The 14,543-nt window shown below is 37.9% G+C and overlaps 1 protein-coding gene across 3 annotated transcripts in view; it reads right to left on the bottom strand.

The window, feature by feature from the left end:
- The window catches only part of LOC133650717 (roundabout homolog 2-like), a 240,172-nt gene that overhangs the window by 30,088 nt on the left and 195,541 nt on the right, over nt 1-14,543 (bottom strand). For all 3 annotated transcript variants that reach the window (XM_062048300.1, XM_062048299.1, XM_062048301.1), the window contains exons 10-11: nt 12,446-12,527; nt 8,167-8,335 (exon numbers count right to left, since the gene is read on the bottom strand). In XM_062048300.1, coding sequence (XP_061904284.1) covers nt 8,167-8,335; nt 12,446-12,527 — 251 coding nt within the window. The remainder of the gene's footprint in view (nt 1-8,166; nt 8,336-12,445; nt 12,528-14,543) is intronic.

Consider the following 14,543-nt stretch of genomic DNA (forward strand, 5'->3'; position numbering starts at 1 on the left):
AAATTAAACATAACCGAGCTTAACTCCAAGCCTGGTTGGACTGGATTTGTTTGCTGGTTTGACGTGTGACGTGAGGCATGGAAGTTGGTATGTGTGGCTTCAGAACAGAGGGGCGTTTGTGCTGTAACAATTGGACAAGAACACAGTCCATTCTTGAAGTCATAACATCGCAAATAGGTACAGTGTGTTCGTGTGAATTGAATTATTTATCAATGAATGGGAGCATTGGGAGTGTCTCCACTCAATAGCTATTTTTGTCTCCCCCTTGTATGTAATGTCTGGTCAACAACAGCAGATGTGATTAAAGTCGACCGCTTTAGAAACGTTTGTGCATGCTAGATTGTTCTCCTTATGACATTATTGGCTTTCCTGATCAATACTGCAAATTAGGCTTGAAAAAACACACAACTTCTTATTGGTCATATGCCATTGCATCAGATGCATTATTCTGCAACCTTATTCCCCTTCCTGTTGTCTTTTTAGGAATATATTGTCATCCTGCCATAGTCAGAGTCACAAAGGCTTTCCCCAATCATTTCTTTTGACACATTTCACCCCCTTGGGTACTGTGGGCGTTTGCAGTATAGTGCCAGACACACTAAGCCACAAGAGCAAAGAGGGAACATGACTCATGAATACTCATCTTGCGTCAATGCGAGTAACTTTTGAGAAGGTTTAAAAGCTCACAAAAAAGTTTGTGACTAAGGTTGCGTAATGTTTAGACATTATCTAATAGTAATTTAAAATACTGTAGAAATCGACAAATATATAAAAGAACAATTACCACAAATTGTTATAATTATCACAGCAAAACTAGCGGCAATACAAAACATACGGAATGTACAAACCCGTTTCCATATGAGTTGGGAAATTGTGTTAGATGTAAATATAAACGGAATACAATGATTTGGACATCATTTTCAACCCACATTCAGTTGAATATGCTACAAAGACAACATATTTGATGTTTAAACTGATAAACATTTTTTTTTTTGCAAATAATCATTAACTTTAGAATTTGATGCCAGCAACATGTGACAAAGAAGTTGGGAAAGGTGGCAATAAATACTGATAAAGTTGAGGAATGCTCATCAAACACTTATTTGGAACATCCCACAGGTGAACAGGCAAATTGGGAACAGGTGGGTGCCATGATTGGGTATAAAAGTAGATTCCATGAAATGCTCAGTCATTCACAAACAAGGATGGGGCGAGGGTCACCACTTTTTCAACAAATGCATGAGCAAATTGTTGAACAGTTTAAGAAAAACCTTTCTCAACCAGCTATTGAAAGGAATTTAGGGATTTCACCATCTACGGTCCGTAATATCATCAAAGGGTTCAGAGAATCTGGAGAAATCACTGCACGTAAGCAGCTAAGCCTGTGACCTTTGATCCCTCAGGCTGTACTGCATCAACAAGCGACATCAGTGTGTAAAGGATATCACCACATGGGCTCAGGAACACTTCAGAAACCCACTGTCAGTAACTACATTTGGTCGCTACATCTGTAAGTGCAAGTTAAAACTCTCCTATGCAAGGCGAAAACCGTTTATCAACAACACCCAGAAACGCCGTCGGCTTCGCTGGGCCTGAGCTCATCTAAGATGGACTGATACAAAGTGGAAAAGTGTTCTGTGGTCTCACAAGTCCACATTTCAAATTGTTTTTGGAAACTGTGGACGTCGTGTCCTCCGGACCAAAGAGGAAAATAATCATCCGGATTGTTCTGGGCGCAAAGTTGAAAAGCCAGCATCTGTGATGGTATGGGGGTTTATTAGTGTCCAAGACATGGGTAACTTACACATCTGTGAAGGCGCCATTAATGCTGAAAGGTACATACAGGTTTTGGAACAACATATGTTGCCATCCAAGCAACGTTACCATGGACGCCCCTGCTCATTTCAGCAAAACAATGCCAAGCCACGTGTTACATCAACGTGGCTTCATAGTAAAAGACTACGGGTACTAGACTGGCCTGCCTGTAGTCCAGACCTGTCTCCCATTGAAAATGTGTGGCGCAATATGAAGCCTAAAATACCACAACGGAGACCCCCGGACTGTTGAACAATTTAAGCTGTAAATCAAGCAAAAGTGGGAAAGAATTCCACCTGAGAAGCTTAAAAAATGTGTCTCCTCAGTTCCCAAACGTTTACTAAGTGTTGTTAAAAGGAAAGGCCATGTAACATATTGCTGAACATGCCCTTTCCCAACTACTTTGGCATGTGTTGCAGCCATAAAATTGTAAGTAATAAATATTATTTTCCAAAAAAAAAAAAAAGTTTATGAGTTTGAACATCAAATATCTTGTCTTTGTAGTGCATTCAATTGAATATGGGTTGAAAAGGATTTGCAAATCATTGTATTCCATTTATATTTACATCTAATACAATTTCCCAACTCATATGGAAACGGGGTTTGTACAAAAAAAAGTCAGATTTGACACTACTTTAAGTACTTATATTCCACACAATTTGATACACAATTTTAGCAATGTTTGACTACCATTCCCGAGTTAATCCCACAAAAAGTGGAAATGTACAAGGGAAACATCATTAAGAGATTAAAAAACTGCCAGAGACTCAAACATTGTTTTATTTATACACACTCTAACTCAGGGTCATAGGAAAGGTTCAATGTGTGGCTCCATGAAGTTCCATTTTACAAAGACAGTGGTGGGCGGTCCAATTTAACTGCCAGAAGCGCCATCGACCCTGGTGGGATCTCACAGCCAGGCCTAAAGCCAATGGTAATGATCCGTCCGCAAGGTTCACCTACATAAACCTTGTTACGACTTACTTCCACTAGATAACCAAGAGTGATCATCTTTTTTGTGCTCCGCCAGAGTCGATTTGAAGACCTCACTAACCTATCCAATCTCTACCGTGTTAATTTGTTTATCTGAGTGTTTTAGTCTTTTTCTTTGAGGTGGAAAAAGTCCAAAATGAGATCTGTTTGTTTTGTGGGGATCCCAATTAGCTGAGCATTTGTTGATCAGTTGACTATGGTCAAAATCTAATGAATCAGATTCTCCTATACAAATCCTTAGTCAAAAACGGTCCTACAGTTTTATTCTGAATATAATCTTGTGTAATACAATCCCAAAACCCCCACATGATCGTGAAAACGTTTTAAGTAAAAAGTATCAGTATTGGCCCTGTATTTACTTGGTATCAGATCGGTAGCATTTGAAGTATCAACCATTGCTTGGTTCATTGTAGCTGTTTTGAACATGAGTTGTTAGTGTTAGCCACAAACACTGCTGTTGTTGCTCAGTGGACCAGCAGACATCTGGATGTAAATAATGCTCTGACTGTGTTCCTCCCTTCATAAAAATGAAATGGGGAAACTCCCCATAAAACGTGCTTCATCTGCCATCACCAGTCCTCCTGGACTAAATATATTTTCCTTTAAATTAAAGCAAAGTGGAGCCCCTCGATGGGACATTGTTGTCTCAAATTGAAAACCATTAAAAAAAAAGAACACTGCTTGGTTGTCATCATGTTGTCTCTAAATACTGAACTACACTGTTCACTTACCACTTTGCAATTCACTAACCACGGTCTGAGTGTATCACTGATTTTAAAGTACCATTGAGTACATTGAAATTCTAGGACCCATTTAAATTTAATGTTAAAATTATACAGGTTTTAGAGTGTAGGAAGTATTTTAAGTGCCTAAAAGTGTTTATAAGTGTGTGTGAAAGCTTTGTGGAGGAGTATAAATGCATATTGTTATCCTAAAAATTATTTTTAAAATGGCAGCTACTTTATAGGAAGTCAGGAACGTATTCCCCGCGATAATTGAGGTAACAAACTGTTTTGTAGGGATGTCCGAATCAAGATTTTTGACCTCAGTGCCGATCCAATTTCCACAATCGTTTAAAGAACTGAAAATGTTTTAGAGCGATTATCTAAAGTAAACGCAATAAAATAAATTATATACTGCTTATATTATAAAATTTAGAATTTGCTAGTAATTTTGTAGATCCGATGACATATTTGTGGTATTGAATTCGACATACGATTCTTACAACAACAAAAGTGAATAAAACACAATAACTAAACAAGATCTAAAACGAATATTGGCTCCTATTTAAATTTTTTGGGTTTTGCCCTCAAGCCTTCCTCTGTTCAGAGACTTTCGGATTTTGTAAACAATAACAAAAACGACCAACAAAATATGAAACCTCATGATCGGGACATTGCTACTGTATTGTATATTTTTGTGGATACAGATTTGTGTACAACATATTTGCTGTTTGTCATCGATTGAGAAATTTTCAGGTCACCACCTCATCTGTAAATGGTGTAATTGCAATGTTAAAAGATTTGAATGAATCTGAATTGCTCAGAAATTTCATGTAGTTAGTCAAAATGGTTGTGCATATCTCAGTAGGGATTATGGTCCACTTTGTCTTACAGACACTTTCCAAACCATGAATGTTTCGACAGTTGACAACTCAAACTTTCAGCTCTCTTCACAGATTTTCTGTGGGATTTAAGTACAGAGACTGTTTAGCCTAGGGGTTGTCACCCAAGATTCGGCAGTACATGACCCGTTCAACAACTCCTCAGTGTGTTGAAGTCTTCTTTTCTCCCAAGCAGAGAAACAGCCCCAAAGCAGAATGTTTTCACCTCCAAGTTTGACAGAAGAGATACTGTTGTCAAGTTCATATTCAACATTTATCTGCCTCCCAACACGACAAGTTGAGTTGATGCAAACAACTTCATTTTAGTCTTAAGTTACCACATGAAATTCTTCTGACCCAAGGTGTCAAATATCTTGTGCAGAGGGACCTTGCGGGCACTGCAGGATTTCAAGCTATCACAGCAACATGTGTTACCAATGTTTTTTTTTGGTGATTGTGGTCCCAGGTCCTTTGAGATCTTTAATAATAAGCTTGTGTGATTTGAGGTTGATCCCTCACTTTTGCAATCATCCTTACCCCAATAGGTGTGATGTTGCATGGAGCTCAAAAGCAAGATGGTTGTTTTTTATTACCGTGCAAAGGTAACAATAAACCTACCACAGAAATTCTGGACTGTTCATTTTTTTGTTAAGGGTTGGACATTCCGCACTATTTTATTATTCGTGATTGTTTTTAACTGTGCTGTTGTGTTTAAATGCCCAACTGGGGATGGACATTGAGAATTAACCCTGGCTAAAATGTTGTAGTATGTAAGATTTGCTCATGAAACACACAAATAAATATCAAATAAATTCAATAAATAAATAAAATCAGGATAAAATAATTACTGCATGTACCCAACTGTATCCAAATAAATGACCACTGTTTTATAACCACTTAAAATGATGAAGCAATCAAACAATGTACTAATATGATCCACTTCAAGAAACTCTTCAAATTTAAAGTGTTTACAAAGTACAAAGAAGAAGAACCATGATAAACATACTGAATTTATTTCATTCATCAATTCGTTCATTTTCAAAAGTAATGTAACTTACTTCCCCGAGTATTATTTATTTATTTTTATTGTGATTACTTAAGGAGTATATTGTGTACAAATTGAGAACAGGAAGTGAACAAAAGTTTTAGCAACTGTTATGTAAAAGAAAAGGTGTAGGATTAAATAAGCTCTGCTTCTTCCTACTCCTTTTCGAACATGTTGAAAAGAGAAACTGGAAATTGTGATGTATCATGTTGTATGCATGCATGTTCGAAATAAACTTAAACAAACTCAAACTATGGAAACACCTAAAATATGATTTAAATAGAGATATGCCGATTATTATAGGCCTTTTTTGTGAAAAAGAATGTAATCGCCATTGCCGATTAATCCTTTTTATTGCTGATCACAAATGCCAATCTCCTCCGGCTGACACTGTATTAATTTTTAGCCCCCCAGCTGACAAGCTAGCAGCTAATTATGCATCTCCATACACAGTGTGGAGCCGCTCCCCTAAGCTAATATTATTCACCTCAATTACGGCCATAAACTACATTTCTTAGTATCTTCAGTATCACTATCAAGTACATTATCACTGAAGGACGAAGCTAAACATGTTACACACCGAGGGCAAGATAGGAGCAGGCTTGCTAACAGGTAAGCTAGCTTTTAAAACAAAGCTAACAAATAAGTGCTGAGTAAAGTTGAAGAAGTGCAAATGGGACAGCGTTACAGCAGAAGGTAAGCAGATATTGACCAGATATTAACAAGTAAATTAATAAGAGTCAATAAATAGGATATTATAACAACAACTGCTGTGTGTCAGCATCATTCAGTACACATTACGTAAGTGGAGGGTGGATCCATCCAACAATTGGTGGTGTTGACTCCAAGGGTAGTATCAGTGTATGATTAATACTAACTCCAGTAATTATGTTGATATTTCTATTTTCTCAAAGTCAGTTTTTGTTAATGTTTGGGAAAAAATTCCCTGGACACAGGAGGACTTTGACCAAATTATCTAAATAGTATTTGTTGCTTTTGTTTAGTTATTGTGTACTATTGACTTTAAAATAAATCGAACAATTTACAGTTCATACATGTAATGGGTATGAGTACTGGTTGATCTCACTCATGGATGATCGGAATAGGCAGTATAAAACCCTGATTGTAACAGCCCCAGAACAGTCTTCCTGTGTTTGTATCCAGTTTGTAGATTTATTGTGAATTAAAGGCCTACTGAAACCTACTACTACCGACCACACAGTCTGATAGTTTATATATCAATGATGAAATCTTAACATTGCAACACATGCCAATACGGCCGGGTTAACTTATAAAATGCAATTTTAAATTTCCCGCTAAACTTCCGGTTGAAAACGCCTTTGGATGATGACGTTTGCGCGTGACGTAGCCAGTGAAACAGAAGTATCGGTACCCCATTGAATGCAATACAAAATAGCTCTGTTTTCATCTCATAATTCCACAGTATTCTGGACATCTGTGTTGGTGAACCTTTTGCAATTTGTTTAATGAACAATGGAGACTGCAAAGAAGAAAGTTGTAGGTGGGATCGTTGTATTAGCGGCGGACTACATCAACACAACCAGGAAGACAGAGATGGATAGCAGACGCGTTAGCCGCCGAACTCACCTTAACTTCCTCCGTCTCGCCGACCGCATCTGTGATCGGGTGAAGTCCTTCGTCGCACCGTCGATCGCTGGAACGCAGGTGAGCACGGGTGTTGATGAGCTGATGAGGGCTGGCTGGCGTAGGTGGATAGCTAATGTTTTTAGCATAGCTCTGTGATGTCCGGTTGCTAAGTTAGCTTCAATGGCGTCGTTAGCAACAGCATTGTTAAGCTTCGCCAGGCTGGAAAGCATTAACCGTGTATTTACATGTCCCTGGTTTAATAGTATTGTTGATCTTCTGTCTATCCTTCCAGTCAGGGATTTATTTATTTTGTTTCTATATGCAGTTAAGCATGTTAGCTCCGTAGCTAAAGTGTTTCGTCTGTGTATTGTCGTGGAGATAAAAGTCACTGTGAATGTCCATTTCGCGTTCTCGACTCTCATTTTCAAGAGGATATAGTATCCGAGGTGGTTTAAAATACAAATCGGTGATCCACAATAGAAAAAGGAGAAAGTGTGGAATCCAATGAACCAGCTTGTACCTAAATTACGGTCAGAGCGAAAAAAGATATGTCTTTCACTGCATTCTAGTCCGTCACTCTAACGTTCCTCATCCACGAATCTTTCATCCTCGCTCAAATTAATCGTCGCTTTCTCGGTCCGAATCGCTCTAACTGCATTGAAAACAATAGGAAAATATGAGGAGGCGATCAACTGACTACGTCACGCTACTTCCGGTAGGGGCAAGGCTTTTTTTTTATCAGAGACCAAAAGTTGCGAACTTTATCGTCGTTGTTCTATACTAAATCCTTTCAGCAAAAATATGGCAATATCGCGAAATGATCAAGTATGACACATAGAATGGATCTACTATCCCCGTTTAAATAAAAAAAAAATCATTTCAGTAGGCCTTTAAGGATTGAATAGGATCAAACACCACTTCTAAGACTAGCACATCTGATTTAATCAGGGTTTCAATACCTTTGTTTTTTAAAGACCTAAAGCATTTTGAGAAAATATTAGTACTGGTTCTCACCCATATTTGTTAATTTTTCCTTCCAGACTGACAACATGTTGAAAGTAAAAGGTGTAAAAGACAAATGTTAATGCAGCATAAAAGTCACCTGAAGGCCTCGATGATGTAAGAGGTAACTGCAGCTCCGCCCTCATGAGCATTGGGTTGCCAAGTTAGAGAGACACTGTTCTTGGAAACATCTGTGACGATGGGTTTGTGTGGTGGACCCGGCAACTGGAAAGGCTCAGTAGTCTGAATAACTGAGTGGTCCGCATTCTCTGGATGGCAGAGATGGAGACAAAAATGCAGAGTGAGAGGTCAACATTGAATGGAACATCAACATTTGCCTTTAGCAATAATAGCACTTACATAATGACCTCTCATTAATCAAAGCAATGTTGACTGAATATTTGCATTAGAGTCGCTGCAGGCTGGTTTATACAGTCTTTGCAATATTAAATGTGACAACATCTCTTAGAGCTCACCAAACATTACAAAACACAACACTGCACTTCTGAGTATCATTTGCAAATATTACATAGTAGACTTTGCATGCAGTTGCAATTCCAAAACGTCAGAAGTCAGTAGTGTATAGGCTACGGTGTGATTCCTATCCAGGAGGTAGTCTTTGCCATGAAGCTCTAATCTTATGTTGCGCTTTAAACTGTAAATATTGTAATTATTCCATACCAGCTGTTTGGTTGTCGCGTGCATCTTAGTTGTAGTTTTAATTAGCAAATTTGGAGGTGCTGCAATCGCAATATAAAATCGCTAATGTTAATGAATAGCCAATGTAAATTAGCATCAAGCTAGCACATTTTAAAAAAGTGGCGCCCTACTTTACGTTAGAGATTTTTATATCAGACATACTACCTTTGTTGGCATCGAAAACTGCAACGTGACCTACAGGTTGTCGGGCTCACTCTGCCGACTCAGTGTTTGTTTCCTTGCCAAGTGTTTGAGCCGGTGCATGGTCTGCTACGGGACGTGACGTCAAGTGCAACAAAGGAATTCAAATATGACACTGTTTGATTTTACGTTCATCGATACCCAATAGTAATGACGGAATTTGGTCTGTGCCTATAAAAGTACAGAATTCCTTACCCATCCAAAGCAGTGAGTGACAAATTCCTTAGTGAAACTAACAATTTTATATAATAAATTAGTACTTGTGGAAAATATAGATATTTAAAAGTTATATACAGTATATTCATTTAAACCACAAATAGTAGCATAAGCTACTTGTAAATGTTTTGGTTTAAAAACTGTAACATTGAGCAAATTGCAAACAGCCCCTCTTAAGTTTTCGTATGATTCTATTTTGGAATGGATTACTAACACAAATCAAATTACCAATGTGTTATAAGAGCAAAATGTTAAGGCAGTATCTCATCGTTTAATGTCAGATTACTTTTTATAGCTTGTATTGTTCTGATGAGGACTCTGATTATGACCTAAAACATCACATTGTTTGGATATTTCCCCATGACACTTAGGTGGTCAATGTTTATTCATAAAGGGGAATATATTTGCATTACATCAAATAATTGCTAAACTTTGCTCTGATATATTAACTAGAGTTACTTTCCTCATTTTCATTTATTTCTTATATGGGATAAGCTAAATTTTCCACACACACATTCTAAATATGAATCCATCTAGGCAACTGCAGCTTTAGGATACGTTTGGTAAACATTTTCTGAATCAGTTAAGCACTAATATTATGGGTGTCCTGATTTGATATTAATATTAGATATCAGTCCGATAACAACAAGTATCAGATTATATCGCCTTGCATCTAAAATCTCTGATATAAGCCCTCTGATACCAGGACCGAGCAGCACACAAAATAGACATACGTAATAGTGTCCTAATTAAACAATATTGCAGTCTAAAACACAACATTTGTCAATACAAACAAGCATAAAATACATGCAAATTCCAGACTATAAGCAGCTACATTTTCCTACACTTTGAAGACTGCGGCTTATAAAATGGTGCGGCTAATTTATAGATTTTTCTTCGCTGGCGGCCATAATGCAGAATCTTAATAAAAAATAACTAATTTCACAACATATACAGTCGCGATCAAAAGTTTGCATACACTTGTAAAGAACATAATGTCATGGCTGTCTTGAGTTTCCAATAATTTCTACAACTCTTATTTTTTTGTGATAGAGTGATTGGAGCACATACTTGTTAGTCACAAAAAACATTCATGAAGTTTGGTTCTTTTATGAATTTTTTTATGGGTCTATTGAAAATGTGACCAAATCTGCTGGGTCAAAAGTATACATACAGCAATGTTAATATTTGGTTACATGTCCCTTGGCCAGTTTCACTGCAATAAGGCATTTTGGTAGCCATCCACAAGCTTCTGGTTGAATTTTTGACCACTCCTCTTGACAAAATTGGTGCAGTTCAGCTAAATTTGCTGGTTTTCTGACATGGACTTGTTTCTTCAGCATTGTCCACACGTTTAAGACGGGACTTTGGGAAGACCATTCTAAAACCTTAATTCTAGCCTGATTTAGCCATTCCTTTACCACTTTTGACGTGTGTTTGGGGTCATTGTCCTGTTGGAACACCCAACTGCGCCTAAGACCCAACTTCCGGGCTGATGATTTTAGGTTGTCCTGAAGAATTTGGAGGTAATCCTCCTTTTGCATTGTCCCATTTAAAGCACCAGTTCCATTGGCAGGAAAACAGGCCCAGAGCATAATACAAACCACCACCATGCTTGACGGTAGGCCTTGGTGTTCCTGGGATTAAAGGCCTCACCGTTTCTCCTCCTAACACATTGCCGAGTATTGTAGCCAAACAGCTCAATTTTTGTTTCATCTGACATCACTTGGACAAAGATAAGACCTTCTGGAGGAAAGTTCTGTGGTAAGATGAAACACAAATTGATCTTTTGGCCACAATACCCAGCAATATGTTTGGAGGAGAAAAGGTGAAGCCTTTAATCACAGGAACACCATACCTACCGTCAAGCATGATGGTGGTGGTATTATGCTCTGGGCCTGTTTTGCTGCCAATGGAACTGGTGCTTTAAATGGGACAATGAAAAAGGAGGATTACCTACAAATTCTTCAGGACAACCTAAAATCATCAGCCCTGAGGTTGGGTCATGGGCACAGTTGGGTGTTCCAACAGGACCCCAAACACACATCAAAAGTGGTAAAGGAATGGCTAAATCAGGCTACAATTAAGGTTTTAAAATGGCCTTCCCAAAGTCCTGACTTACATGTGTGGACAATGCTGAAGAAACAAGTCCATGTCAGAAAACCAACACATATAGCGGAACTGCACCAATTTTGTCAAGAGGGGTGGTCACAAATTAAACCAGAAGTTTGCCAGAAGCTTGTGGATGGCTACCAAAAGCGCCTTATTTCAGTGAAACTTGCCAAGGGACATGTAACCAAATATTAACATTGCTGTATGTATACTTTTGACCCAGCACATTTGGTCACATTTTCAGTAGACCCATAATAAATTCATAAAAGAACCAAACTTCATGAATGTTTTTTGTGACAAACAAGTATGTGCTCCAATCACTCTATCACAAAAAAATAAGAGTTGTATAAATGATTGGAAACTCAAGACAGCCATGACATTATGTTCTTTACAAGTGTATGTAAACTTTTGATCGCGACTGTATCTACGGTTTATAGTCTGGTGCAGCTAATATATGGGAGAATATTTTTCCCCCTAAAATTTAATGGCCGCGGCTTATATACCGGTGCGCTCTATAGTCTGGAAAATATGGGTAATTGAGGGACAAGCGGTGGAAAATGGATGGATGGATGGACGTAGTTGCATATTACTTACACATACAAAGTCTCCAAGGCAGAAGCGTATTAGAAAGCATCCAGTAACAAACGTGGATGCAACATTCAACTTACTGTGTCCTGAGCTTAAACTCAATTAATTATTGTGGCATCTAGGTGTCATCAAAAAAAACCCAATACACTCTGCTTCAATTTAAAGACAGCATAAGTCCATTCAAGATGGTTAATAAATAAACAGGTTAGTGTTTTTCATACCTATCATTGTTTTCTGTTTGCGTCTGTTTACTTGATTAAGCCTTTTCTAACATTCCACACTACAAAATAATACAAGTATGCAGTATTTCTACTGATACCGTATCAGATCAATAGTCAAGGCTCCAATATCGGTGTGGTGCAACAGAAGTGAAAAAAATGTATTGGGACAACCATATTTTAAATGTTTAATGTTTTATGAGTAAAAAGTAACAGAGGCATCATAGTAACACAATTTAGCATCTTGACAACTATGTTCACCCACAGAGTTTTTATTTATCTCAGTCAATTGCAACAACATGGGAGTTCTCATTTCCATGGAGTCAAAAGACACAGAACATCTACCTTTAACTGTGAGGACTCCACTCCAGCTCGTCTCGCCGCTTGAGCTGGAAGCCAGGCAGGTGTAAACTCCAGAGTCTGCTTCCTAGCAACATAAAAATAACTGTGTGTTAGTTTAGCATGTGTGAGTGAGTCCATGTTTCTGAGTTAATGCACTCATTACTGCTGATGTGGATAAAAAGGTGTATCTCTCAAAACAGAACGCTTTGTGCTCCGATGGCAGAGCTAAAGGATGAGGGGGAAAAAGCTGGCAGAACAGTAAGGGCTAATTAACACACTAGCAAGCAGGTAACAGTTCACATAGCACACATGCATGAATAATAGATTTGCAGATGCATGGAGTAATACAGGAATTGGTCAGAAAGGTTTTACTCCAGGGCCAAATGGGGCCCCATGCAGGAAGCTCTCATTTGCACACATTAAATGTGAAATGGTAATAAATTATTTTTATATGCAGGGAATTATGTTTTCATCACAAGGCAAACAATACAAAAATGAAACAGCAATTAATTAAATAAATCAAATTAAACAAATAAGTAAACATTCAGCTTGTATATTCGATAGTTATATACAGTGACATGTCAACTATCATTAAGTGTTCAATCAACAGCATCTATTGTGAACATGTTGTCAATTGTGATTAGTTAAATTTTCCTTCAAGTGTTATATTCTCAATGGTTCCTTTTGAAGTCAAGGCTAAAGACAAGCTTGCGTCTTTTATTCTCCTCCTCTAATCCCTGCAAGCAAGAAAAGGCGATTTAAAGGAAGGATGAAAGGGAGAATTTTAATGACCATCTGAAGCTTCAGACATTTCTACTACACCTACCTGCCTAACACCTAAGAGCTACTTGGTATTCCGGAGAGGAAGCACGCAAATAAAGAGATGAAGTGTGCCACAAATCTACCCTGTACACATATATAAGGAGAACACAGAACACATGTTGAACAATTGTAATCCTATGAAACAAGGCAAGATGTTCTAGGTCAGGTGTGTCCAAATTGTGCCCTTTGGGCCATTTTCGGCCTGCAGCTTGTTTTTGTCTTTTTTTATTTGCCCCTCAGTATATTCTGAAAAATACATGCATTGATAGTAAGATATAGTAATGGATATTACTCTAATAACTAGAGATGTCCTCATGCTCTCTCAGGGAGAGCATGTCCCAAATTCCAAGCTGCTGTTTTGAAGCACGTTAAAAAAGAATAATGTACTTTGTGACTTTAATAGTAAAAATGGCAGCGCCATGTTGGCATTTTTTTCTATAACTTGAGTTGATTTATTTTGGAAAACCTTGTTACATTGTTTAATGCATCCAAGCGGGGCATCACAACAAATTAGGCATAATAATGTGTTAATTCCACGACTGTATATATCGGTATCAGTTGATATCGGAATCGGTAATTAAGAGTTGGACAATATTGGAATATCGGCAAAAAAGCCATTATCGGACATCTCTACTAATAACTATTTGCTTAGTGAACCACACAAAGCTAAGATGTAAATTTATTGTTCAAATTGCTAAGCACATTGGTTTTCAGCATCTTAGCATTTTGTCTCTTTTCTGACTTCTAAATGTAAAAATGTTGGGTACCCGTGTTAAACAATGTCAAATCATAACGTTCATGTACATTGGCATGAGCTTGCATGCAGCTTTGAACGCCTCTGTTCGTGGGGTTTTCCAGTCTGGCGACATTGTAACGTCAGACCAACAGTAGGTGGCTGTACTTATTTAGACAATAAGTACGGCTCTCAGCCGAGGGGGCGGAGCTCCTCCCCCTTTGGGTCAGGCTATGAGGAAACACAAAAAGGTAGGATAAAGGATTATTTCCATCTAATCTTGTCATAAACTAATAAAAACGACATGCAACATGCAGTGACATGAATGCTGGTAAAAGCAGCTTTTTAATGCATCTCTGAATCAATCGGAGCGTGTGTAGATGTATGTAATGTTGTCTATATAATGTCTATAACCTTTATTTTCGACCATGCCTGGAAAAAAAATAGCTGTGACGTTTGTTTTCAAGATATGTACTTAAAAATGTAAAATTTTCAAAAGATAAGTACCGTATTTTTCGGAGTATAAGTCGCTCCGGAGTATAAGTC

Source organism: Entelurus aequoreus, linkage group LG05 (assembly GCF_033978785.1).
Source record: "Entelurus aequoreus isolate RoL-2023_Sb linkage group LG05, RoL_Eaeq_v1.1, whole genome shotgun sequence".
NCBI classification, from domain to species: domain Eukaryota; kingdom Metazoa; phylum Chordata; class Actinopteri; order Syngnathiformes; family Syngnathidae; genus Entelurus; species Entelurus aequoreus.